Source organism: Gadus chalcogrammus, chromosome 17, assembly GCF_026213295.1.
Source record: "Gadus chalcogrammus isolate NIFS_2021 chromosome 17, NIFS_Gcha_1.0, whole genome shotgun sequence".
NCBI lineage: Eukaryota > Metazoa > Chordata > Actinopteri > Gadiformes > Gadidae > Gadus > Gadus chalcogrammus.
This window is the reverse complement of record NC_079428.1, coordinates 16,521,181-16,548,531: the sequence shown is the minus strand read 5'-3', so window position 1 is coordinate 16,548,531 and position 27,351 is coordinate 16,521,181. Positions and strand designations below refer to the sequence as shown.

At 44.5% G+C, this 27,351-nt stretch overlaps 1 protein-coding gene across 1 annotated transcript; it reads right to left on the bottom strand.

The window, feature by feature from the left end:
• Positions 1-2,722: 2,722 nt before the first annotated feature.
• Positions 2,723-27,341, bottom strand: LOC130369696 (interferon alpha/beta receptor 1b-like). The gene is made up of 8 exons (XM_056575188.1): positions 27,104-27,341; positions 21,507-21,633; positions 14,095-14,279; positions 12,089-12,246; positions 8,896-9,049; positions 6,533-6,690; positions 5,842-6,017; positions 2,723-4,932 (listed from the first exon to the last, which is right to left on the bottom strand). Exons 1-8 carry the CDS (start codon positions 27,156-27,158, stop codon positions 4,650-4,652), a joined length of 1,296 nt encoding a protein of 431 aa, XP_056431163.1. The 5' UTR covers positions 27,159-27,341; the 3' UTR covers positions 2,723-4,649.
• Positions 27,342-27,351: the final 10 nt, after the last annotated feature.

The following is a 27,351-nucleotide window of genomic DNA, read 5'->3' as shown; positions in this document are numbered from 1 at the left end:
TCTCTCAATAGTGAGCTGTGTCTCTCTGAATAGTGAGCTATGTGTCTCTCTATAGTGAGCTGTGTCTCTCTGAATAGTGAGCTGTGTCTCTCTGAATAGTGAGCTGTGTCTCACTGAATAGTGAGCAAAGTGTTCTCTGAATAGTGAGCTGTGTCTCTGAATAGTGAGCTATGTGTCTCTCTGAATAGTGAGCAAAGTGTTCTCTGAATAGTGAGCTGTGTCTCTCTGAATAGTGAGCTGTGTCTCTCTGAATAGTGAGCTGTATCTCTCTGAATAGTGAGCTGTGTCTCTCTTAATAGTGAGCTATGTGTCTCTCTGAATAGTGAGCTATGTGTCTCTCTGAATAGTGAGCTGTGTCTCTCTGAATAGTGAGCTATGTGTCTCTCTGAATAGTGAGCAAAGTGTTCTCTGAATAGTGAGCTGTGTCTCTCTGAATAGTGAGCTGTGTCTCTCTGAATAGTGAGCTATGTGTCTCTCTGAATAGTGAGTTGTCTCTCTGAATAGTGAGCTATGTGTCTCTAATAGTGAGCTGTGTCTCTCTGAATAGTGAGCTGTGTCTCTCTGAATAGTGAGCTATGTGTCTCTCTGAATAGTGAGCTGTGTCTCTCTGAATAGTCAGCTGTGTCTCTCTGAATAGTGAGCTGTGTCTCTCTGAATAGTGAGCTGTGTCTTTCTGAATAGTGAGCTATGTGTCTCTCTGAATAGTGAGCTATGTCTCTCTGAATAGTGAGCTATGTGTCTCTCTGAATAGTGAGCTGTCGCTCTGAATAGTGAGCTATGTCTCTCTGAATAGTGAGCTGTGTCTCTCTGAATAGTGAGCTATGTGTCTCTCTGAATAGTGACCTATGTGTCTCTCTGAATAGTGAGCTATGTCTCACTGAATAGTGAGCAAAGTGTTCTCTGAATAGTGAGCTGTGTCTCTCTGAATAGTGAGCTATGTGTCTCTCTGAATAGTGAGCTATGTGTCTCTCTGAATAGTGAGCTGTGTCTCTGAATAGTGAGCTACGTCTCTCTGAATAGTGAGATGTGTCTCTCTGAATAGTGAGCTATGTCTCTCTGAATAGTGAGCAAAGGTTTCTCTGAATAGTGAGCTGTGTCTCTGAATAGTGAGCTGTGTCTCTGAATAGTGAGCTATGTGTCTCTCTGAATAGTGAGCTATGTGTCTCTCTGAATAGTGATCTGTGTATCTCTGAATAGTGAGCTGTGTCTCTCTGAATAGTGAGCTATGTGTCTCTCTGAATAGTGAGCTATGTCTCTCTGAATAGTGAGCTGTGTCTCTCTGAATAGTGAGCAAAGTGTTCTCTGAATAGTGACCTATGTGTCTCTCTGAATAGTGACCTATGTGTCACTATAAATAGTGAACTATTTGTCTCTCTGAATAGTGAGCTGTGTCTCTCTGAATAGTGACCTATGTGTCACTATAAATAGTGAACTATTTGTCTCTCTGAATAGTGAGCTGTGTCTCTCTGAATAGTGACCTATGTGTCACTATAAATAGTGAGCTATGTGTCTCTCTATAGTGAGCTGTGTCTCTCTGAATAGTGAGCTGTGTCTCTCTGAATAGTGAGCTGTGTCTCTCTGAATAGTGAGCTGTGTCTCTGAATAGCTCTGCTGATATTGTGAGGTTAAGAAGTTATCCGGAAGTTAAACTGTTCTGTGGAAACAGGAAGTTTCTCAATGACTGGAGATAAATACTTTATAGTTTAGTTTGACTAATTATTTGCACAATTGAATATACAAAGCCTAGAAATGCAAAGCCATTTTTTTCCTGAAACGAAGCTAGCAGGCGATACTTATTTAATCAATGTGTATAAATCAATTCATACACGCTCTCACCGTAATGCCTCTTATAAACACATAGGCCTAAAGCAGAACAAGGTTTGGGCTGTTTTGACCTCTCAGAATGGAGCCTCCATTAGAGGAGTTGAACCACAACTTTCTGCTCTTGTGATTGTTTTGATGTCTTGTGACATCTCCCATTAGACCATCCAAGAATAACGTCTTAACTAACTATAACAGATACATAACCATATCTTACCTGATACCCTAACTTAACTATCTATTGATGACTACCATCTATAACTAAAACATAACCATAACTAACCCAATTCCTACACTTCACATTATCTAACCTTATACCTAAACTAACCATCTCTAGCCCAATACCTAAACTAACCATCTCTAACCCAATACCTAAACTAACCATCTCTAACCCAATACCTGAACCAACCATCTCTAAGCCAATACCTAAACTAACCATCTCTAACCTAATACCTAAACTAACCATCTCTAACCTAATACCTAAATTAACCATCTCTAACCCAATACCTAAACTAACCATCTCTAAACTAATACATAAACTTACCATCTCTAACCCAATACCTAAACTAACCATCTCTAACCTAATACCTAAACTAACCACCTCTAACCCAATACCTAAACTAACCATCTCTGACCCAATACCTAAACTAACCATCTCTAACCCAATACCTAAACTAACCATCTCTAACCCAATACCTAAACTAACCATCTCTAACCCAATACCTAAACTAACCATCTCTAACCCAATACCTAAACTAACCATCTCTAACCTAATACCTAAACTAACCATCTCTAACCCAATACCTTAACTAACCATCTCTAACCCAATACCTAAACTAACCATCTCTAACCCAATACCTAAACTAACCATCTCAAACCTTATACCTTAATTCAGAATCTCTAACCTACTACCTAACCTTCTCCATCTCTAACCAAGGTGGGGCTACCTACTTAACCATCACTAATCGTATACCAATCCAGGTATTATTAAACCTATAGCTAAACCAAACCAAGGGTCGGTCCTGGTCAGGTTTCTCCTCTTCCCGACGGAGTCCAAGGCTGTCCAAGCAAAGACCAGAAAGGGCCGTCAGCATGTCTAAAGCTCTTTAATACGTTCCTCACCGCAGAGTCCCCTGGCAGCAGCCCACAGCACTACCACTAAATACAATTCACATTTTACCAACAGGCTTCTCTGTACAGACTTTACAACATCTGCTCAATAAACATGTTTAATGACCAGCCACAGGCTGGGTACACAAGGAGAGCTCTTCACAGTCTGCAGGTGTTTGGACCACCACCACCTTGGGGACCCCCTGCCAGATAATGCCCTTGAGTTATTTAAGATGAACTGGATCAAGACATTTGGATATATTGTGGCTACAACTTATTATTGAGGCTTCATTTCTTCATGTTCCTCCTTCAATTGTTTGACTAAAGTCTCAAAGCCATAATTTGGTTTTCTACTGAAATGTGCCGTTGCATACCGTTTATGAACATTTGAGGATTTACCTCTAGAAAATAGATTTACAAAAGATGAGTAGCATACCCCAAATATCATGATTCATTGTAAATTAAACAGGTTAAGAGAATGGTATTGTAATAAATACAAATGATAGGATGACAAAAACAATGGATGGCTTCTAGGTTTCAGAACAAAAGCTATCTTCATAACTGAATGTTCTTTCATTTTGATGAGTAAAGCCAAGACAAAATCAAGAAAAATCGACATTGAAAAAAAAGGTCAGGATGGGAAACGATAAACATACGTTTATGTATACGATTTAAGATTCTATAAGAATCGACAATGAGTAGAAATGTATTCACAATCAGTTTTACGTTCTCCCTTCAAACACAGCTCTGTATAAACACACAATGTACATTCCACATCAACTAAAAGTTTGACAATTCCGATTCAAACCAAAACAATTGACACATTTTATTATGGAAGTAAGATAGTTCCCCCAAAGAAGAGTGTTCTGCCTCAGCCTCTCCCGAGATGTTTGGGCTGCGACCAGCTGTAGTTCATTTACATAATTAATGTTGGTATAAATAATGGTCAAGTGAACAGCAATCATCAATCTCCATACGTTTCCTACTGAGCTAATGCAATGATGCGCACGTACACAATTGTTTTTTGGGCAGAAGGGGGTAGGGGGTGTGCATGTGGCGTAGGAGTTACAGATTTCAATGACGACAGTTGTCAAGGTTTTAGAAAAGGGCCAGATGTGATTCCATGAGAGCGAGTGTGTAACAGTCAATAGGAAACGACCACTCTAGAAATGCTCTTAGCCGAGAGTAACACACTTATTATATTTTAAATAGAATTTCCACAGTTTGACAACTTTCTCCATTTTTTTCCCTTGTGGAAAAATAAGGAACTTTCCCACAGAAATAAGGAACTTTGTTCCCCTGAATTAAGTGCTTTTGGGGTTTACCTATGAGCTCAACAGAGAAGGCAGTATTAGCATCAACACATCTATGTGCTGCTTATGATGGTGCCTTATTCTTTCAACGGTCACTTCGGCTCATTGCAGTTTGATTTTCTCTGCTATGGATGCTGTGGTAGTAATCGCACCATTCACAGAAAGTACTTTGCCAAAGATCATGAAAAAGGGAGATGGTTCAAAATGATTAAAACATCTAAAAACACAACAAACATGGTCTTCTGTCTGATCAGCAGGTGGACAAAGGGATCCATTTCCACAGGAGTCCCCTAGCTTAGTCTTTACCTCCCATTCAGTGTTTCAAAGTTGGAGGGAGATCTTCTCTGCATCACTGACCATTAGCAAGGCCCTGCTGTCTGCTCCATTTCCTTTCCTCTGTCCTTCTCAGACGCCCATGTCCATGATGCCCTCGTCCCTCACGCCCCAGGGGCCCGCCGCCTCGGCCTTCAGGCCCCTGTGCTCCAGGCTGACCTGCTCCAGGCTGACCTGCTCCAGGCTGACCGGCTCCAGGCTGACCGGCTCCAGGAGCGCGGTGGACCCCCCGTCCCAGGGCTCCTCGGTGCCCAGCGAGGGGAGGTCGTGGCTGCAGTGGCGCGGGGGGCCCGAGCCCCCCTCCGTGGAGTAGACCCCAGAGTCTCCGCTCCCACCGCTGTCCTGCCGATTGTGCCTGTTTCCAGATGTGCAACATCATCACATTAAGGGGGGTGATATCATGCTTTTCCACTTTTTCCTTTGCTTTAGACTTTTATGACGTATGACAGTTTTACGTCTGCTAAACTAGAAACATCTGAGCCAGGGGGGGTATTGGAGCCCACCGAGAACGCCCCTCAATAAGTGCGTCAAGCGGCTTGTTTGCGCTCAAACTTTCCTTCCGTAACAGCGTGACGTCAGACTGCAGTGGGCGGTGCTGAAGTGCAGAAGTCCCGCCTCCCGGCTACCCACAATGTTAACTACTCGGGGGGATGAATTTGCCGGCGCATGCGCAAAGCGTTCGAACAATCGCAACAGAGGGGGCGTGCTGACCAATCACATCAGTCTGATGTGATTGGTAAGCACTCGGGAGGGGGGCCTTACAGCGACAAGATACAAAACAGAATGTTTTGGAAGATGCTGAAATACAGGCTTGTTACCCTTTTCTAGTAACCCTATTGCCAAATGCGATTATTACCCCCTGAGATTAGGGAGTTCATGATGCCTGGAGCTCTGGTCTCTCTTGTGTTAGAGAGAGACACAAGAGACCGGGAGTGGACCCTAGAACTATGGGCGGGCAAATCGGTAGGCTAATCTTTGATCTGACGGATTGGTCTGGAGGTCAGCCTAGATTAAATGCAGTTTTTTATAGACATGGACAGATCTACGCTGGGTGGACACCCAGAGGAGCTGGAACCCCTGGGGCTGCAGACATGGGGTTTCCAACGTCGCCGGCCCTCCTCTGTACTACTCACCAGTAGGAGGTCTTTGTATCAATGCCGTTGAAGACCACCACAGGGGTTCATTATTCGCCCATGAATATAATTCACTGACGACACACAGATCCTTCCCAGAAACACATCAATATAAATATAAATACACTGACCTTGCATCTGCCTCCAGGCCTGAAGGGGGCGCTGTGGAAGCAGACAGCGGGGGCAGGTGGACCTCCAGAGGAACCACCTGGGGACAGATGCTCAGCCTATCACAGGTCAGCTCAGACTCAGAGTCCGGGGTGAGCAGTCGTGGGGCGTCCGAGCCAGGGGACAAGTCCATGAGGTACTGAGAGAGTGAGTGAGAGTGAGAGTGAGAGTGAGAGAGAGAGAGAGAGAGAGAGAGAATTATTTTTCCTCAATATTTAAGAAATAAAATAAAAAGCACACACTGAATTAACCCCCCCACCCTCTGTCCTCGACGCATGGAGCTTCTCAACTCATGAGAACATCTTCGATTCAGCATCACATCCCCAATCGCAGTGGTTGATTCAGACACAGTTGATTCCTGAAACCTGATGAGACGTGAATGAACTGATCACACTCAACTAGCATTGCTGCTCTGCTGCTTGCCGCTCCTAGCTTGAAGGCCCAACATACGCTGGGGTATCTGTGCTCCCAAATTCACACAAGCTACTGACCAATGCATGCTGGGTAGAAAAGGCGTGTAGAGATAGCGGATTTGTAGCCGTTCTTTGTGAAGTGCAGAGTTGTGTATTGCGACGGTACTTGGTCCACAGAAAATGACGTTTGACACAAGAACAGAGTACAGGCAGGAAGGCAGATTGAGTGTGTGGTTCTTACGGCCTGGAAGTGAGGCGGCAGCGTCACTGCGGGGAACAGCGTGTCCTTGGCGGTGCGGTAGCAGTACAGGCCGGAGTATAGAAGCACCAGGAGACCCACGAAGCCCACCAGCCCAGAGAGGGAGAAGATCAGCAGGATCTGCCACCAGGGCACCGCGCCTGTTAGACACACACACACACACCATTTAGCATGTTCTTAATACAAGTGAATAGAAATACACACATCTGGATAGGACAACAGGACAACAGGACAACAGGACCGTACTAAACTCTGACTATTGACTCTAACCCTAGCCCCTGACTCTATTGACCTGCCTTACTGTCCGCACTGAACCCTGACTCTTGACTAAACCCTGACTCTATTGACTAACCCATGACTATTGACCGTTCAAAACCCTGACTCTATTGATTGACTAAACCCTGACTCTATTGACTAAACCCCGACTCTATTGACTAAACCCTGACTCTATTGACCTGACTCGACTGACCTGCTAAACCCTGACTCTATTGACTAAACCCTGACTCTATTGACCTGACTCTGACCTGCTAAACCCTGACTCTTGACTAAACCCTGACTCTATTGACCTGACTCTGACCTGCTAAACCCTGACTCTATTGATAAACCCTGACTCTATTGACTAAACCCTGACTCTATTGACCTGACTCTGACCTGCTAAACCCTGACTCTATTGACTAAACCCTGACTCTATTGATAAACCCTGACTCTATTGACTAAACCCTGACTCTATTGACCTGACTCTACTGACCTGCTAAACCCTGACTCTATTGACTAAACCCTGACTCTATTGACCTGACTCTGACCTGCTAAACCCTGACTCTATTGATTAAACCCTGACTCTATTGTTAAACCCTGACTCTATTGACTAAACCCTGACTCTATTGACCTGACTCTGACCTGCTAAACCCTGACTCTATTGACTAAACCCTGACTCTATTGATAAACCCTGACTCTATTGACTAAACCCTGACTCTATTGACCTGACTCTACTGACCTGTGCCCTATACCACGAAGCTCGCTGAACATACCCAGGCTTTCTTGGGAAAACCTGTCTCGACAGAGCCGCAACTCGCAATCAGAGTTAAATGGTACCACGAAGCTCACTTTAGATTCAATTAGTTGAACCAGGTTTTCCGCTTTAGGTTCAGTGCGCGTTCACGTGAAAGGGGCGTTTTTTGCGTCATTTTTCTCACCTTTACGATAGATCAAGCAGTCCATATGAGTATAAGTGAAAAGATTCTGCATATTGTCTGTAAAATAACTATGCCAAATGCAGAATTGTTCGCCATTAATCCAAATAGAATGATGATGATTTAAAAATGCATAAGCAACGTCCATCCTGCCTTATTCTATGATTTAGGGAATTCACTTTAAATACACCCTATTTAAGAAATGTATCGCATGTTTTCGACCGCTGAGAGGTAGCGGCTGTAGCGTAGTGGATTAGTATAAGACCCGAACGCCAGCGACCGGGGTTCAAATTCGCCGGTCTATAATCATGCATTTTACCCCCATAGATGTGGTGCCAGCACGGCCTTGAAAATATGGGTTCAAGTTCGAAATAAGCACAAAAATATAATTCCATAAGCTTTAGTGAATAAGTATTCCATATGCATGAGAATTAGGACTTTTTAAGCTTCACATAAATTCGCGTCACTTGGGAGTCGAACCCCCGCGCAAAAATTCAAGACTGACGCGCTACCTCCACTCTAGCACTCTGTCACTGAGACACAATGCGCAACAGTAATCATTGTCTACATAAGGTCCAAAAGGACGATCAAATAACGAACACCCTCTGATGAGAATCTGTATCTCTCATGAAGAACCCCAATTTCGTTGTTTGCACAATGACAATAAAGTCTGAAATCTGAATATCGTCAGACAATGCGAAGGGATCGGTTCTGTCCCGTAAAACCCTTGTCTCCGGAGAAGTGCGCCGGGGTCCACGGGAACACCCACAAATGGTGACGCCATTGTCAGAGTAGGGGCTAGGAAGCTGCGCACGCCGATTTAAGTAGCCGATCTCCGGCTAGACTAAGCCGAAAAACTGCTCCCGACCAGGTTTGGTTGCGAGCATAAGTCACCATGGTGATACAGCGACGCTAAAAGAGATCGACTTTCGTGGTATAACTAACCCAGGCTTGGAGCTCAACATACCTCGCTAACCCTTTGAGCGAGCTTCGTGGTACAGGGCTCCGGTCTCAAACGTTTAACCCACTAGCCCTCCTCCCAGGTGACCCCACCCAGGTGACCCCACCCAGGTGACCTCCTCCAGGTGACCTCCTCCAGGTGAACTCCTCCCCGCTATCTCCTCCCAGGTCACCCCACCTAGCTTAGCTTCTCACCTTCCGTCTGCATGCAGTGTGGGGTTGTGAAGGCGGAGGTCTTGCTGTAGAAGTCGTATCGCGACTGGACGCTGACGCAGTACCAGGTCCAGGCCCGCAGGTCGGGGAGGGTCACCGTGTTCGCGCGAGTGTCCACCAGCACAGTGTCAGGGCTCTGAGGGAACACAGGAGAGACCAGTGTGAGTGTCTGTCAGGGTGAGGTGCCTTGCTCAGGACACCTTGACCCTCAGATAGGAGGAGCCGGGGATTGAACCAGCAACCTGCTGGTTAACAGTCAACCTGCTCTACCTCCTGAGCTACTTGCCGCCCGGTGTGTGGTGCTCATCACTCTACACATCGTAGAGATGAGCCTCCTCAACCTTTGGTTTTCCTCACCAAAGGCCACTTGTGTCACAACAACATGTTGGCTCCTTTTATTCAACCGAGGAAAGATGGTGAAATTATAAAATGGTGAGATAAAGGAAAAAAAAATAAAAAGCTTAAGATCCCCATATTCACGGTTGGACTTGTCATTGACTGAACGCATAGGAATAGTAATCGTAGGAAATTAAACTTGGTGTGCTTTTAAAGTGTCTTCTGCCATGTATTTGCATACTCTTCATCCCAGGCCAGCCTTTTACATCCAGGCCAACGCCTTATACAAATAAGTGACACAGAAGGCTACTCTCTGTCTGCATTCAAAACAATAGTCTCCAGGTTTTTTCTAAGGATCTGGCGCTTTGTGAGGGCCCAGGTATATCGGTGACGTCGTCTTTGTTGAGATGCAGGACACCCATTGTTCTGCCCCCACAATTTGTTTTTGTTCTAGACGGCTACTGGTTGATAATGGCATTGCATGAGTTGTGTTTTGGCTCTCCTGTGTTACCATAGTTACCGTGTTACCCAGTTTAAAGGTCCCATGGCATGCTACTTTATAGATGCTTTAATATAGATATTAGTAGGCCCCACAGTTTTTGCACACAGTTTTTGAAGACGCTCCCGAATTGCTGAGCTTATCTTAGCTTTGTATATTGTATATTCATTTGCATGAGCAGATTGTAAATTCATGTTTTCTATGTTTTTACAGTTTTACAAGTTTGGAAGTAAACAAGGAACCTTATCAAAGGCCTAAACCGTTTCACGTTTCCTGGGCTTTTATTCCAAGGGACCAACTTCATGTTAGCTATCTGCTTAGCTTACCTAATCGAGAGCAAGAGCAGAATGAGCTGAACTCTACTTCGCTCAGTGTGGAAGAATTCAAGCTCCCAGAGCTGATCGTGTTCCAATTTGTCATATCAACCCCATCTACACGTCATCTGATCGACATATTTCTCTGCACTCACAGTTACAACCCTACCGGAACAAAGCCCCCCCTGTTCCCTCAGAGTCAGCCCCCCTGCGCCGCGGTCCCCGAGGGGGTGCAGTGATGCGTGAACCCAGAATCCAGTCCGGGGCGTTGGTTTGTTTGTGGGCACTATGGGAGAAGAGCCAGGGCAGTTGGGATGTGCTTCAGTGTGTGGGGACAAACAAAGATAGAGCCGCTAAATGCTCATTTGAAGTATAATGGATGTGTACGGCTCACCAACTGGCTGGTGTTGGCCTCTGCACCGTGAGGGGGGGGGGGGGGGGAGAACAGACAGTGATAAGGTAGGGCCCTATGAAATCCGTTTTATTTTTTTCCAAATTCCGTTTTTTCCGTTTTAATTTTCATGAATTCAGTTTTTACACTTTAAGCAATTGAAATCATCAAAACGAGTGTCAATTAAGTGCGAACGAATAAAATTCTTACAATTGAATCAGATAGAAGACTACATTTATTAAAACATCCCAACATTGCACTGTTTTTAGTGCTTCAAATAAAAACAACATGACATAAATAATAAAGTGCTTATAAACTCTTTTTTTATAAACTCAAATTGTGGTTTGAAGGGGCGTGCCCTGGCTACGGCGTTCATTGTTTTTTATATGGATTTTGGACTTCGAGTGGTCATCGCACGTATCTTTGCGTTTCCAATCGATAGTATGTTGACATATTCTATAAAACAGCTGATCACCTGAGTGATAGAAATGTTTTGGATATTGTTCGGCTCTGAATTTGGGGGTTAGAACCGAATTACGGGCGCTTCAACTTCTTCTTCGGCTACTTGTTAGGAGCGGGAGCGGGACCTATTGTTTGCATTCCCGCCACCTAGGCTGGAGTGGTGGACAGGGGATTTTTTTTTACATTTTTGTGGGAGTGACTGCTAAACATTCAGTGACGTTAATGTCACCTGTTTTGTTTCCCTTTTCCCTCGAAACTGAATTTCACCAAAATAATGGCGAATTCCGCTGCATTCCGCTGCATATTGTAAATGTGACGCGTGATGTGCCTTGTCCCTGTTACATGTTATATGCGCTGCAGAACAGGAACCTGCTGGAAATCAGTTATTTTACTGAGACAGGCCCGTTTAAAATTGTAACTTTGTTACTTTTAATACTTTCCTGTATAATAAAAAAATAAAATAATAATAAAAAAATGAAAAATTATCAGTAGATTCCATTTTTATTGTCCGATTCCGTGATTCCGTCCTCGTTTTCGTTATCGCGGAAATCATAGGGCCCTAATAAGCCATGGCTTGTTACATTAACCTGGGGTCAGAGCAATCCACTCGCATTCTTTAACGTGCTACAAAACCCCATCGATGAATCCACTGAATTGATTCAATAGAATCGACTGCCTGCTGGTGGTTGATCAGAGCCATAATCGCCACGTTGACACACTTCTTTCTGTATGGGTTTCAACACATGGGTGTTGATGTGGGCTCTGAAGCACTTATGTATGCTTTTTAACGATTTGCAATCGAGGACATTAGGCCATTGCTTGAAGTGAAATTATTATTATTATTATCTTTTTACAATTACCATTCGTAGTGTTGATCAGCAGAGAAATAGTCAAAAGACGTTGACGTCGCTTAGCAACCGAATATGCTGGGGTTGATAAGTTACCAGACAACAAACAAAGACGTGAATCAGGGACAAAAAAATCCACATTCCTCGACAGCGGTCATTATATGCTTAGCAACGGTGAATTATCAAAAAAGAATTAAGACGCCGGAAGTTGTGAAGGTCCATGCAAGTGAAGGAAGCGTTCCACGGCATTGAAGAGCTGTGTAATAAAAACATACATAGACTGGCACCATTGACGAGGGGAACATAAGGGTGTGTGGTGCTGTACCCGAGTGTCGGAGTGCTCCCAGTACACCACCCGGTAGTACATCCTGGGGTACAGCTCCTTCATGGAGCCATTGGTGCTGCTCCGGGGGTCCCAGATCGTCACGTCGAGCAGTGCCCCCGCGGGGGCCAGGTCAACCCTGGACGGAGGGCCCAGGGCCGCTGTGGGCAGAGGGGTCGTAGGGAGAGACGTATTGATCACCGGAGGAAGTTCAAGAGACTACAGCAGCTGTGGTCAACACGGGTCTGACTTGAAGAGAGCGCAGTGGGGTCAAGGCATTATATTTGTACTCCACAGCGACAGCCTCTGAGGCAGGGGTTTTCAAAGTGTGAGAGAGTGAGCCCCCCCTCAGAGAACAAAATTCAGCTGAGCCCCCCCCCCCCCCAAGAAGAAATGTTCTAAAGACCTGTGTTTTGAAAGCTATCTTAATTATTTTACACATTTTAAACATCTCTGATCATAATTTTAAAACATTTGAAACATATTTTTTAAACATTTGAAATATATTTTTTAAACATATTTTCTAAACATTTTAAACATATTTCTGAAACATTATAACATCTTTGTGCGTTTTTAAACACATTTAACACAATTTAACAACTTTATCTAAGCATGTTTTAGCTTAACCTTTTTTAAATACATTTGAACATCTTAATCTGTGTAAACTGCCAGTTTACACAGATTCATTCAGGGTCCCCGACTCTGAATTTTCAGAGTCGAATAAGATCTGCTTTTTCAGTCCAGAGATTCGACTATTCGGCGGGGTTTGTTTACCGGCGTTGCTATGGTGACCTACATTATATAAGCAACTGAAAACGATGCCGGTTTGAAACTAAAACTGTGATTCTGAAAAAAGTATAAATGCTATCAAAATTCCGTTTGGATAGTATTGAAAATACAAGTGTGTAGATTTGTTCAATGGTTTGAACGATGGTAAACGGTTGAAAAATGAATGAGTTACGATGTCTAGAAGTAGGTGTATCAGAATGGGCTGACGTCTTCAATGAAAACAGCTGAAAACGAAGCGTAATGAAACTAAAACTGTGATTCTGAAGACATTTTAAATGATATCGAAATTCTGTTTAGATATTATTGAAGATACAAGTGTGTAGATTTGTTAAATGGTTTGCACGAAGATAAACGGTTGAAAATTGATTTAGTTAGGTTACTTCTACAGTTGAAGTACGATTGATGATTTGAATCATCGACTTTCAGGTTTTTTCGGGTTTATATTTTTCTCACGTCGCGCCCCCCCTGAAGAACCCTGGCGCCCCCCAGGGGGGGCGCGCCCCAGTTTGAAAACCACTGCTCTGAGGAATTCACAGGCCCTGCTGCAGACCCTCCCGGACGCCAGGGCCTCCACAGGGCCCAAAGGCAGGAGACCTTTTAGTGCCCTAGGTTGCGGATGGCAGACATAATGCTAGCATAACGTAACAGGGTCTCACCAGTCTCCTAGTAGGCATCTGTGGGAATTCCAAGAGCCCAAACAACCCCTTCAACTACAAGTTTTAAATATTTTTTGTTCGAGGGGGGAATTTTCTTCTGACAATTGTACTCATTGCAAGTTTGCTTTGGATAAAAGTGTCGGCTTAATGCCCTAAATGTAAATGTTGTTGCGAACATTGACAGCACCAAACAAGAGAAGCCAAGGAGCCCTAACGCAGGTCATAAATCTTTATCATTATTGCTGCTAATCAGTGATATCATAAATGAACGACCACAGGCATAAAGTAGTCCCTGGTACTTTATGTCTGCGGCCCAATGGTAGAACAGACAGGATGGTAGCACTGGCTTCCTGAGGAAATGCCTGTTGAATGTTATTCAGCTGATCCTGTGTCCCCCAACTTAAATCCATAACTCCTCAAGAAGGAGCTGACCAGATAACTACAACCACAGAGCTGGGAGAAAGAAATGGGAGACGTTGTCAGATGAAGAGGCTGTTTGAGGAGGTTGTGCAGCTCACCGTCCACAAGAGCTCCATAACAACCCAACAGGCCTGCCCTGCTTACCCTCCTTGTCAGCGCAGAACTCCTTGAGGACCCAGCCGGAGCGCAGCGGCCCGCGGTGGGCGCGGACACGCAGCGTGTAGATGGCCTGGAAGTACAGCTTCCTGGGTGTCAGGTCGCACCAGGTGTGGGGCGTGTTCTCACACGCCGTCAACCACTGGGTGCCTGGCATCGACAGCTTGAAAGACCTGGAGGTCACGACAACAGGAGAGCAATCATGAACACATCGCCAACCACTTATCTCACCCCAGCCATGAGAGTTGTTCTCACACATCAGGTAGCCTTCATGGGTTTGGAGCCTTCAAGACCAGGTGATGGCTGGTCTGAAGAACTGGTCTCCACTAGGGTTGCCGCGATCTGGACATTTTCACACCGAGTAATACGCTCGTGTCAATACCGGTATTACCGGTATTAACTTTGAAACTAGGTCAACCGCCATCTTCTCCGTCAACTCTCCTCTCACACTCGGTGATAGCGGCTGGCAGCGCGCCAATTCTCGGCGTCTTATAACGTTCTATTGTACAATATCATTTTAAATATAATATCACGGCCAAAAGCTCTGTGCGCCTCCGGATGGCCGTAGTGCGGGGAGCTCACGTAGGGATTGGGCTTCGCAGGGTTTGTTTACCGCCGTTGCTATGGTTACCGGTCTTGTGTGTTCCAAAGGTTTATTAGGTATCCTATCTATTAGGACAAACAATAAAACAGTAAACAGTGCAAAGACAAACTGCAGAACTCTTTTTTTTAATCAAATAGGCCTAAAGATGACGGCGACTTGCATGCCCGTCTTGTGCCGCGGGCCTCAAGCCCAATTGCCACAACTATTTACATATTCTATTTTTAATACACAGGGTAAAACAAGGTAAAATAATCAAACACAATGTAACAAAATTAATAAGAAACGAATTGGCTACAATTAAATAAGCAAACACAAGGCCTATGGAACAAAAAGAAGAAACACAATTCTGCTTAATGCCAAACTCGAAACTTTTATAAAAAATTAAATATGTAAAATGAATGAACAAGCCGACAGGAAAACTAACATGTTCACCTTCTCTGGTTTGAGAAGCGATCTTGTGGGGGTGACGGGCCGGCATATCCTGTCCGTGCTGCCGCCCGCAATATAAAATATTATAACAGTTCTAAATAGGGCTAGGCCTGGCTAAAATAAACTATTGACAAGTGTGACTAGTCTAGGCTACATGTTCTTTGCCAGGAAAACGAACATGTTCACCTTCTCTGGTTTGAGAAGCGATCTTGTGGGGGTGACAATGTTCCCTGCCGTGCTAAACACCCGCTCGGATGCGCAGCTTGTAGCACACACGCAGAGGAAATTTCTGGCGACCTTTGCCAGAAGGGGAAGCCTCGTTTGGTTCAATTTCCACCAACCAAGAGGAACCTCCTCAGCATCGATGCAAGCCTCTTGACAGTAGCTGACAATCTGTGCGGCTGCTTTTTCGGGGAGCGTTAGTAGGGCTGAGGTAGGTGCGCCTGTTTTCCTCTTTAGCAAACTTGCCAAAGTTATTTTCTTGGGCTGGGGCTCTGCCGCGGCTCCCTCCTCGTCTTAATTTTCCCCTCTCACTGGCTGCGCTGCTCGCCCGAGGGTGACTGCTTCTTCCTCAATCATTCTTTTTAACTCGTTAACATTCGAGTCATATTCACCCCGGTACCGCGGGTCAAGGAATGTTGCCTTGCGCATGAGCTCCTGGCTTGCCTGCGGCAGGGCTTTATATTTTTCTTCCAGAACATGGAGGATGCCAGCTTTCAGGTCAGCAGTTAATTTGGTGTCTTCAACAAAAGGGGCTAACGTTCCCTGTTTGACCAAATGCAGCACAGGGAGTAGAGACGATGTGGTCACATAATTCTCCCCGGAGAGAATGTCGGTCTGGCTTCAGCGCTTCATCCATTGCCAGCAGCACATCTTCATCTTGCCATGTGATGTTCACATTGGTTTTCCGATCCTCTGCAAGCACTCTGTTGATAGCCTGCTTCTGCTCTAACATTCTATCGATCATTTTTTGCTTGGACCCCCAGCGTGTTGCACAATCCTATGTGAATGCTTAATATAGGCATATTGTATTTTATTTATATTTTACAATTTTTCCCAAAAAGAATATGAGGCTTAGTTAACATACCGTCACCAGCGAGTGCTGTGGGAGGCCAAGCTCGACCTGGGCTTTCTGCAGCTCCTGTCTCCTCGTCCAGCTGTGAGAAAACGTTGATTGTGCGACAGACTGCAAGGGCACGGTCTGTTCGCACTCTCTGTTTTTTCCAAAGTATTTGACACGGCAAGGTTTAGGTTGTGCCCGAAGCAGCTCAACCAGGGCCACCCTAGGTTCCGAACAGCTGCTTTGATGTTGGCTCCACTGTTGGTGGTGAGACTGGAGACTTTATCCGCGCTCAATTCCCACTCCCGCATAGTGTCCTGCAGGGCATCAGCCAAATTAACGGCGGTGTGGTCCTCTGGCAAAAAGCTCGTCTGGAGGCATTATGACACCAGCTTCCAATCCTGGTCAATAAAATGTCAGTGACATATATGGTGCCATCGATGCGCTCAACCACAAGTCTGTTGTGAGGGAAAACTCTTCGACCGATAAGAGGGTATGTTGCAGCTCACTCCTGACACTGTTGTAAGTTTGCGCGATGGCTGTGGATGAAAAATATGTCCGCCCTGGAACATCGTACTGGCGTAAAGTGTCGCCAAAAGCTCCTTGAAGGATTTTTTTCCACCGTGTTGAAGGACACCATCTCCTTGCTCATATATTTGGTGACTGCATCGGTACATGCAGTCCACCTCACACTGTCCTTCTTGTACTTTGTACATTTGGCAAACGCTCCACAAATTGATGGCTGTGTCGGCCGCTGTGTGCCCGAACTCTCCGGTGGAGGCCCCACTGCTGCAAGCTCCATTTTCACAGCATCGCTCGGAAGCGCGCAAATTCTCGGCGCGCCGATTCTCTTCCACACAGAGCAGAAATGTGGCCTATTTTACACATTTTTTATAATCATAATTATATTATTAATTTTGACTGAAAAAATAAGTTATTACTAAAAAATAAATAAATAAAAAACTCACTGTTGCCGGTGTGCGACACCGAGTAATCTGTGTTGGCCTCAACACCGGTAATACTGATGATACCGTACACCGCGGCAACCCTAGTCTCCACCATCACACTAGCTTCTGACATTATGACCTGTGGCGTGTTCCGATATCCATAATTCCTGTCCTTACTATACTTAGTTTGAGCACGTAGGGCGTTCCAATAACGATCTGGGCGAAAATAAGTGTACTGAAAGGACCCGGATGGTGCCCTCAAAACAGTCAAAACACTGAGTATGGAACAATGTGCAATTTCCGCACTCAACGGCAGCCATCGCTTTGCACTCAACAGCAGCCTACGTTGCGAAAGAGGCGGAGCTAGGCTGAGCCAGCCTATTTAATGGAGTCATTTTGTAACTTTTATAGCATTTTAGCTTTTTATAGCTGCAAGCATAAAGGCTTCACCGTTCAAAGCAGGATGTTTTTGGCAGGTGGCGAGCTGCTTCGGCAGTCTCAATCCGAATTTCTGGTAAATGCACCAAGGCGTATTCGATTTGGAACAACACTGACATTTGAAAATCTGCGCACTTAGTGAATGCGGATAGTGTACTACGTCTAAGGACAATGATGGATGGTCTGAATAACTCGTTTCCAGCATCACACTAGTTTCAGTCATCAGGATGTTGAACTTCTTAGATTTAATTAGTTAAAGGTTGGGTACGCGATTTGCGAAACGCCAGCAGATTTTGAAAATACACAACTCAAATGGTCCTACCCCCTCTCCTTCAACGCTGACTCTGACTCCACCCATTCCAAGTACCTGGACGCGCAATCATGCACGAGCGCGAACAGAGATGCGCGAGAGCGAGCCAGGCTAGCGTAGGTTTTCGTTTAACAACATGGCACTACATTCAGCTGTAAGTTGCACCCAGTACCGCGGGAAGTAGGGGTGCTGGGGGTGCTGCAACACCCCCTGTCCGAGGCCCTGTCTTATCACAGAAAACGGTTCATTTCTAAAAACTCCGGCCAAAGTGGAGATTTCTGAAAGCGCCGGTTATGTGTTGTCGTGTCAACGGGGAGAAACGGGATTTTAGGTTCTGAAGCGTCACATTATGCACCAGGAAATGCTTAACGTCATGTGAGCGCCCGCTGTACCGTATTGGTCCGAATATAAACACAAACCCCATTGTAAGACGACCTATATTTGGAAAAAAGATTTGAAGACCAGATCTTGATTTCATGAATAAATAAATTGTATTAATTGAAATAATATACGAAAATAAAAAGGCATAGAATAAAACACTGCATTGCCACTAAACAGTAGTGCAAATAGGCCGTACTGATGTGTACACCCAAGACTTCCTGACACTCCTCTGCCCCGCTGTGTTCGCTCTGGCTGTGGTCGCTCCGAACTGTTTCGGCCCGTGGCAAAGCGAGTCATCCTCGCTGCTGTCCAAGGCATGTTGAGACGCAGCATTTATTTAATGCTCATATGACCTAGTGCTGAAAAAAGGTTATATGAAAAAGTGTGAGGGTAGCGCTAGTGCGCTAAACTTGTTCTGTGAGCAGCTGGATGTGAACCATGGTATGAAGGAAGTGAACACAACGATCGATTTTCAACTGTGCGCGCATGCACTGGTGTAATTGAGCTGCGCTGCTATATATCTTTTTTATCAATGTGACGAGTTGCGAGTCTAGTGCAGGCTGGGTTTTTTTTTTCCAGCACCCCCTGCTGAGAATACGTTCTCGCGGCTATGGTTGCACCAGATGTTATAAACATTAAACGGTCACAAAAATCATTACTATTTTTAGAAAATGTATGTTTGTTTCATATAATTGTATTGGAAGTCCTGGTTTTCACTAGGGTTGCCGCGGTGTGGACATTTTCACACCGAGTAATACACTCGTCTCAACACCGGTATTACCGAGTATAAACGGTATAAACTTTGAAACTAGGTCAACCGCCACACAAGCATCGGTTTTTAGACCCTTCTCGTCCTTCAGTTGCCGCCAACGTTCGAAAGCAGCGCCTAGGATTATTCTTGATTTCAGTTTTTCTCTTTCAGCGTTTTTATTATCAATTACTCTCTGAAAAAGAGTTTTCCTTCTCTTTGCTGGTGGTGGTGGTGGTGGTGGTGGGGATGGTGGCGTCTTGTCTGCCATGGAAATTGTCTTCTACTGCTAGGTCCAAATGTGGATTAAATAGTTCCAGTAGCTACCGCAGGATAACAACTAACAGGAGCTTGCTCTGGGTCACAAGCTCTGGGTCACGAGTACTGCACGAAGGGGTCGCGCGCGGGGCGAGGGGGAGGGGGAGTGCAGTACGACCGTTTGATTGACGTACTTACTGTCCAATGCAACTCGGTGGCAATGGAAATGATTGGCTGGAGTTTTTCGAGCCCTGCCCGTTCCACAGATGATTGACAAGTTTAATTTTCATGTCAGTACTTCTGACTCAGTGGCTGTAAGCGGGTTATGACAAGGATTTCAAGTAATTTTGCAAAAATGGCCAAAAAAGCGAATTCCGTACCCAACCTTTAACCTTTATTTATTTTGATGTTTGTGTGCTTTCCATGGATATTTAATGGGTTGTGTATGCTGTTTATACCAGTACACCAGTGGTCAGGCCTCGAGGCACACCCATTAGAGATGATATCTGGGTTAAGTGGAGGCAGGGAGAGGCGATTTGGCAAAGAGTATCGATACTGAAAATATTTAAAGTTTAATATTTATTTTCTGCAGTGTCGATGCCATCAATGTTGTTTACATTTCCCCTGAGGTATCAAAAAAGGTGTTGAATTGCGATATTTTTCGCAGTATTTGAAGTTAGAAAATCCAAATATTACATTAAAACACTTTTACAGGTATATTACAACGCAACCGAATGGACTGAAGTGACGGCATGTCCCAGGTCTAGCAGATCCTTCAGGTTCAGTTCATTTGTCCCGAAAGATACATTTCGTGAACAGTGGTAAAGACACAAATACAACATATAAAGACATGAGACAAAACAACCTGACAAATACACCCAATAAAATAAAATACCACTGTTCGTTAATAAAGTCTAATCCATTTGAATTCTTTAAGAAAGAAAGCGCTGTTTTAAAGTTTGAACAGTTTAAGTGCATTTATTGCACTAGGAATATAGGAACATGTGAACCTATTGTTCATAACCCAGGGCAGCCTGTCCCTCCGACTAGGGCTGCACGATATGGGCAAAATATGATATCCCGATATTTTTTGGCTGAATGGCGATATACGATATATATCTCGATATTTTCTAGAGTGGGTTAGATGTTTTTTTTGTAAGTCAAAAGCCACATGTGAGATGTTGCAAGCACTTTTATTAAAACATAGGTCAGTATGACTGCAACATGTGATTTTGTATCGTTATTTTCATCAGAATTGAATGAACATGTAAAAAAAAAAAGGGACGTTTTTCACCTTCACAAAATAATCACCTATGCAAAACAATATAAAGCTGTAGGTTACACACATTAGCTACCATTAAGAGCATTGGCTTCGTCGCATTGTCCTGCGTACTTTGGTGAGGGTTTCAGTGCGCCGTAACTTTAATCCCCCGCCCCCTCCCTTCTCCGTTCCATTTGGGAACATGTTTGGTTTCATTTCGCTTGTATCGTATATTTTAATTAATTAATTAAGAGCGTCACCAGAGGGCGCCCCCAACACATTTGCCGAGCGCCGGCCCTGGTTTCCGGGCAGAAGAAACTGTCGCGGCCGGTGATGCAGCAGCACAGCCACGGAGTTTTACGCATTCCTCCTACTGCACTTTGTGCCGCTGCTGTAAATGGTGGAACAGATTTGTCGTGCTTCCACTTTTAGTCGCAACGGTTTTGCTACACTCTCTACAGATGACCTGCAGCTGCTGCTCATCTGTTTTTTTTAAACCCAAACTATTTCCACATTATGGAGCCGTTGTTTCTCCTCTTTGAAACAATTTCGTCTCCCGCCGCCGTCTCGTTTTCTTTACGGGTATCATCCATGCTTGTTGTGTTGTGAGGGGGCGGCGGGGAATGAGGCGTCTTTGCACACGGCACGTTCGGAAAGACAGAGTGGGATGGGGAGGGGTCACGCTCACAGTCTCCAAGGCAAGCGCTGTAGACGCTTGCGGGGGAAACTGACCATTTTAACGCATATCGATATAAACGATATTGTCAAATCTTGTATCCCCTTGGAAATTATATCGATATATCGTACATAGCCGATATATCCTGCAGCCCTACCTCCGACCCGATGGAAGGAGAACCAATCCCCCCCAGAGGGGGTGGTCAGAGCAGGCTGGAGTGCACCGGGCCTTCCCCACCGTCGGCCTTACCCCAGGACGTAGGGGGGGGGGGGGGGGGGGACGACTTACGGCACGTACTGCACCGAGAAGCTGACGTTGGCCCCGCGGTGGCGGGCGCCCTGGCTCCAGCTCAGGTTGAAGTGGGTGTTCATGGTGATCAGGGTCAGGTTCACCGGGGGGGCGAGCTCCGCTCCTCCTGGAACCAACAACAACAACAACCACAACCGGACCAAACCATGAGACCTGGCGTCAGAGGGGAATCATCAACGGTCAATAAGGAAAAGTCCTCCCCTTCTAACTGAACCTTTGGATTTCATCATTAGCACTGACAGTAAAGAATATCTTTCCACATTGTGGGAAGTTATCAATAGTGTCAATAGTAGGCTAAAGTTATCAAATCTCGCCCCCTTCATTGATTCCTTCACTCCCTGTCCTTGTGTTTCTCGTGTGTCTGATTGTGCTCACTCACCTTGATTGTTTTCCCCTGTCAACATTCCCCTCCTAGTGGATTTAGTCAGCGTGTTTCCCTTACTCTGTTCCTCGTTTTTCTTTGTATCATGCGTCCCAGCATTTCCTGAGTGATATTTCGGCTTTCTGATTTTTCTGATTCTTGCCCGTTTACTCCCGACGACACCTTCGTCTTCACCCTGCTGGATCGCTTGCCTCAATAGTCAACCGATTTATTGTGTACCGACCAATCCGCTAGTATAAACCATTCTTTCTACCCAGCCTTTTGTCTCCTAAGTCGTGCCATTGAGTCCCATTTCTCCTGTTGCTCACCCAGACCTTAGTAATTTCCTGTTCCTGTAACTTTAAGTTTGGTTTCATTTGGCCTGCCGTAGCAGCAGTATGGTCAATGTGGTTCCTGTGTTCTTCCTACTGTGATAAGAGCCCATTGAGCTCATGTAAATGTTGGATCACTTCGAACCTTAACGCAAATATCGACTGCAGACATCCCTCATGGCTGCATATTTATTTTCAACTATATTATTGACGGGATAAGCTTAACTATTTTTATTAGCAGCAAATAAGTAGCACTAACTGCATCAGCGGTTTAAAGAGCAGCACTAAGTCTGTGAGCAGCTATAAAATGGTTGAAGCCATGTAAAGAGCAGCCTTAGCAATATTAGCAGATACTGCTTGCAGCATTTTCATCTAGCCCATGAAGTAAATGAAGTTCACCTTTTTAGTTTCTTACACCGGAGAATCCTAAACACGCCAGTTGAAAGGTTCTTGGTTTCCAAAGACCCATGTCAGCCTATTGAATGCCAGAGTCACTTCCTTGCCATATTTTTCTCAAGGTTAATGTTTAAAGGGGGCATCGTCGATTGCTAAATTAATAAAAAAAATACTATAATACATTATATAATACAAATAATACATTTCCCAAAACGATCACATATAAAATATACAAAATAAGAAGTGAAGGTAGGTGGTTCATGTTCATTTGGCAAAGGTTAAAAAGGCTGAAAAACCACAAGAACACGGAACCAATGACTAGAATAACATGGTAAACAGCTGTGGCCTGAGAACCAAACCCCACTGTGGAGGGGAACCATGTCACCTTGATAGCGGAGCAGGGGAGACCTAATGTGGAGATCAGACTCAAGCCATTTGCCAATGGACGTCTTTAGAAGAGCTGAAACCTCCACAGTGGGAACAAGTTTCCAGATTCCAAGTTCATTGTCTGAGGCAATGGCTGCACCACATAAACAGGAATCTGTGTGTGTGTGTGTGTGTGTGTGTGTGTGTGTGTGTGTGTGTGTGTGTGTGTGTGTGGGAGAGATGAGTAAGTAGGCGGGAATGGGAGGCATATTAATAATAAGACAAGCATTTCTGAGAGTTTGAGTCTATGTGCCTGTGTGTACAACTACATGTGCACTAGTAAAGATAATGATATCTGCAGATATTTATATTTATCGTGCCATGTCCCCTAGAGAGATTAGGGCTCTGTGTTGGACGTTTGAAGTAACCCGTGCGTCCTTCATAGCAATTTTTACCGCACTGTCCAACAGGAGAGACTTTTACTTTGAAATGTCACAAAATGAAATAAACACAAAATGTAAATTTTATACACGTAACTACATTGATAATATAAGGTGGTGGATAGACATCCGGGAAATTAATCCCTTATTATCTGAATTAATAGCTGGCATGCTCAAAGGGGGGTTATTTTGCAACCAGGAGAGAGTGTGATTAGTCATTACAAGCTCTTTTAAAATCTGCCCTACCCTGTGCCTTAGTGACATCACAAGGGGGTGTGTCCACCCACATGAATGCTGGATTGCGTCCAACACCCAACTGAGTCGTAGTGCAATGACTAATCACCCTCACACCTGGTGGCGAAATATTACCCCTATAAGAGTAGGGTAGGTCAGTGCTACAAAACACCTGCACTACAAAGACTACACGAAAGCTCTGGGACAAAGGTATTTGCCTGCTTTGTCCGATAAAGAAATATCATCAGGAAGACATTTGAATTAACTTCAGTGTTGCAGGGACATTCTGACTATACCAGTTTGTAATTCCATTGTGATTACATCTTGGATTATGAGAGAATGTTTGTAATGTGATCCTGCTGCATGCCATTTGGACCATTTCCCTGAAGATGAACACTCGATGAACAGAAGAGCCCTCTGATCGGAGGGTAGCAGTCAGAGGGCAAGTAGAGCAGCTTCCACTCCAGAGAACCTCTTTGTTTTCTCAAAGCTTAAACAGGATAAAGGGGAGTTGGACCTAGGAGGTCAAGGTCATGTCACATCACATCACATCACTACACACATGTAACATCAAGAATATCTGGCCAAATAAATGCATATTCTTATGAAGTGCATTGCAAATCCTTTTAACAAAGTAGAATGCCCTCTGTGAGTAGGGTCTAGTGGCAGGTAGGCTGTCAACGACCATCAGCTGCCGACTGCTGAGAGTCCCATTCCTCCCTCCCCGTCTGCAGAGTCATTGTGTTCAACGCCCGGGTCGCTCTTGGTCAGGCTCTGCTGTCATCCCCACGGCGGCACTGCTGCCATGCTCCTCTGGGCTGGGCTACCTACACCTCGCTCCCTGTAACTAACCACATCAAGTCAAATAGAAATCCTTGACGTTGAAGTTCAGGGTGTTGTCTCTCGGTGTGCACTCACCCATTACACACCTCACCCATTACACACCTCAACCCATTACACACCTCACCTGGCTCTGACTGCACTGTGGGGAACTCAGTGGACTCAATGGGTGCCCCCTCAGTGGGAGAGCTGCATCTGAGCTCTATTAATAAAGTTGATACCGATCCATCTGTCTACATATCTATTTGATACTAGGATCCTCTGGGCATAGGAACTCATCCACTGATGGAGATGTTTCAGCTCATGGAATTTAGAATGAAGATGGCACTTGTAGAGTAGCTGCATTTCTGAGATGAAACTATGCCAGTCTAGACTACTAGGCATTAGTACTGCACCACTAATAATAATAATAACAACAACAAGATACGTTATTATTACACATCAGGTTACTGTCCCCTGTCCCAGTGACCAAGTGTTTTACTTGGTCACTTGAATGTTACTCGCATTGTGATGGTTCTCAGCCTCCCTGGCTCTGGATAAAGGCTCTGCTGAACACCTCAAGGTATAAATGCAAGAGTAAACCAGCCGCCTCCAGAAGAGGCTTCTCTGGTAAACCAGCCTCTCCAGAAGAAGAGGCTCTCTGGTAAACCAGCCTCTCCAGAAGAAGAGGCTGATCTGGCAGTGGTACAGCTCACCTGTGTTAAGGAATTATCAACAGGGCGTTCCTAAATATAAAGCTCTACTGGGGCACCATTAATAAAATACTTAATAGTCCCGTGATGTCGTGTTGTCATTCCTCAATACTGATTATTGTGTCGAAAACACGGCGAAACACGGATTGCTGCATGCACGCCGCGGTGCGCCGGCTACGACATGCAAAATGCCGTTGCCGGACAGTGTGCGCACCGCAGTGTACGGACCCGGAACGCAAGGTGCCCGCCACAGCTGGTATTTTGGGTTAAACTGCGTGGTTTTGACATTGTGGATAGAAAAATTAACCATTATTTTACCGTTATTATCAATCTAAATGAATCCACTGCCAACTATGGAGCTTGTTAAAACTCGAACGTGAGATTTTACTGGGGCACAGCAGATCAATACAGGGGCACGTGACCGAGTAAAAGGGGTATAGCAACGCCCCTACCCCAATATTACTGCTAGTGTGTTAAAGTTAGTTTTATATTGAATAGTCGACACGTTCGAAAAATCTATTTAGCACTGGCTACTAGGGATGAATTTGTCAAACGAACTTGGATGTGTTAATACAAGGCCTGCCTATATAACATTAAGCTTATTTTGTAAAAAAAAAAAACATCTTTTGATTTTATACAATTTTTAATCTTCATAAATGCTTTAAATCTATTATGCGACTTCACCTTTTGACTTACCCATGTCAAAACACATCGGGTGAACCCAGCTAGCTGCCCTTCATATAACACAAAGCTTATTGTCTCCAAAAAACACCCTTTGATTTTACAAAACATTGTAATGTTAAATGCTGTAATTCTATTATGCGGCTTGACCTTTTGACCTACCCATGTCAAAACACATTTCGTGAACTCAACTAACTGTACTACACATAACACAAAGCTTATTTTCTCAAAAAAAAACACCATTTGATTTTATATATATTTTGTATGTAAAAAAAAAATGCTTTCAATCTATTATGCGGCTTGACCTTATCACCTACTCATGTAAAAACTCATCTGATGAACCCAGCTAACTGCCCAGACATACACATAGCATTTAACATTTAAAAATTGTATAAAATCAAAGGTTTTTTTTTAGAAAAGAAACTTTGTGTTAAGTGTAGGGCAGTTAGCTGAGTTCACCCTATGTATTCTGACATGGGTAAGTCAAAAAGCGAAGCCGCATAATGTATTTAAAGCATTTATCAACAATATCATTAATTTTTTTACAAAAGAAGCTTTGTGTTATATAGGCAGGCACATCAAAGTTGGTTTGACACAAATTCGTCCATCGAAGCCAGTGCTAATTTTTTTTTCCGAATGTGTCAAATATACAACGTCCAATATAAAACTAACTTTACCACGCTATTAAATAATAATAATATATTTAATTTATAGAGCACTGCTGGGGGTCATCAGACTCAGTGGAGGCTGCTGGAGATGTGCACATCCTATCCAGATGTTTTTACCCCTACTTTTTGGTAAACAATGTGAACCATTTTGATGGAGTGGTTAATCACCTTATTTTTTGTCTTACGTCTTATTTGATCATCAACATAGTAGGCCTAAGGCCTATGCCATTTTTTCACGGTTACTAAACTAAGACCATCATTAAGAGAAACAGGGGTATATGCGATGTTTTAGTGAAGTGAGGTAGTTGGTGAACGTTCCACTCTGCGTTCTCCTCTATTCCTGGACGGAGGGATATTATCAATTCAATGTTTGATTTCGACCAGCAGGCACAGACAACAAATACAGGTTGCTAGGCCAGACTCAAAGAGCCAAGACGGAACCGAAGATTAGTATGGCGGGTATCATATCCCGTTCATACAGACTGATGACAGATGTCAGTCATATATATATATAAAAGATCAATATAAAGCCCAGGCTAGTGTTAGCCTGTAGCCGCACCACTCACCCCCGCTTGAAGACAGCCAAACCAGGGACATGATTCCGTAGACAAAGGAGTGCATGGTCGAGGTGGTCCTTAAACACCGCTCTCGCCTCTTATAGCATTAATGTTGAAACGTCCATTATTTTAGGCTCCAGCCACCAGGTCTGCTGCCTCTCTATCCGTCCGTGCGATGCCTCTTTCCGTATCGAGTCTCGGTCTGGTATCGTGACGCGAGTGTGGTGTCTATCGCGATGCGCATGCGCAGTTCAGAG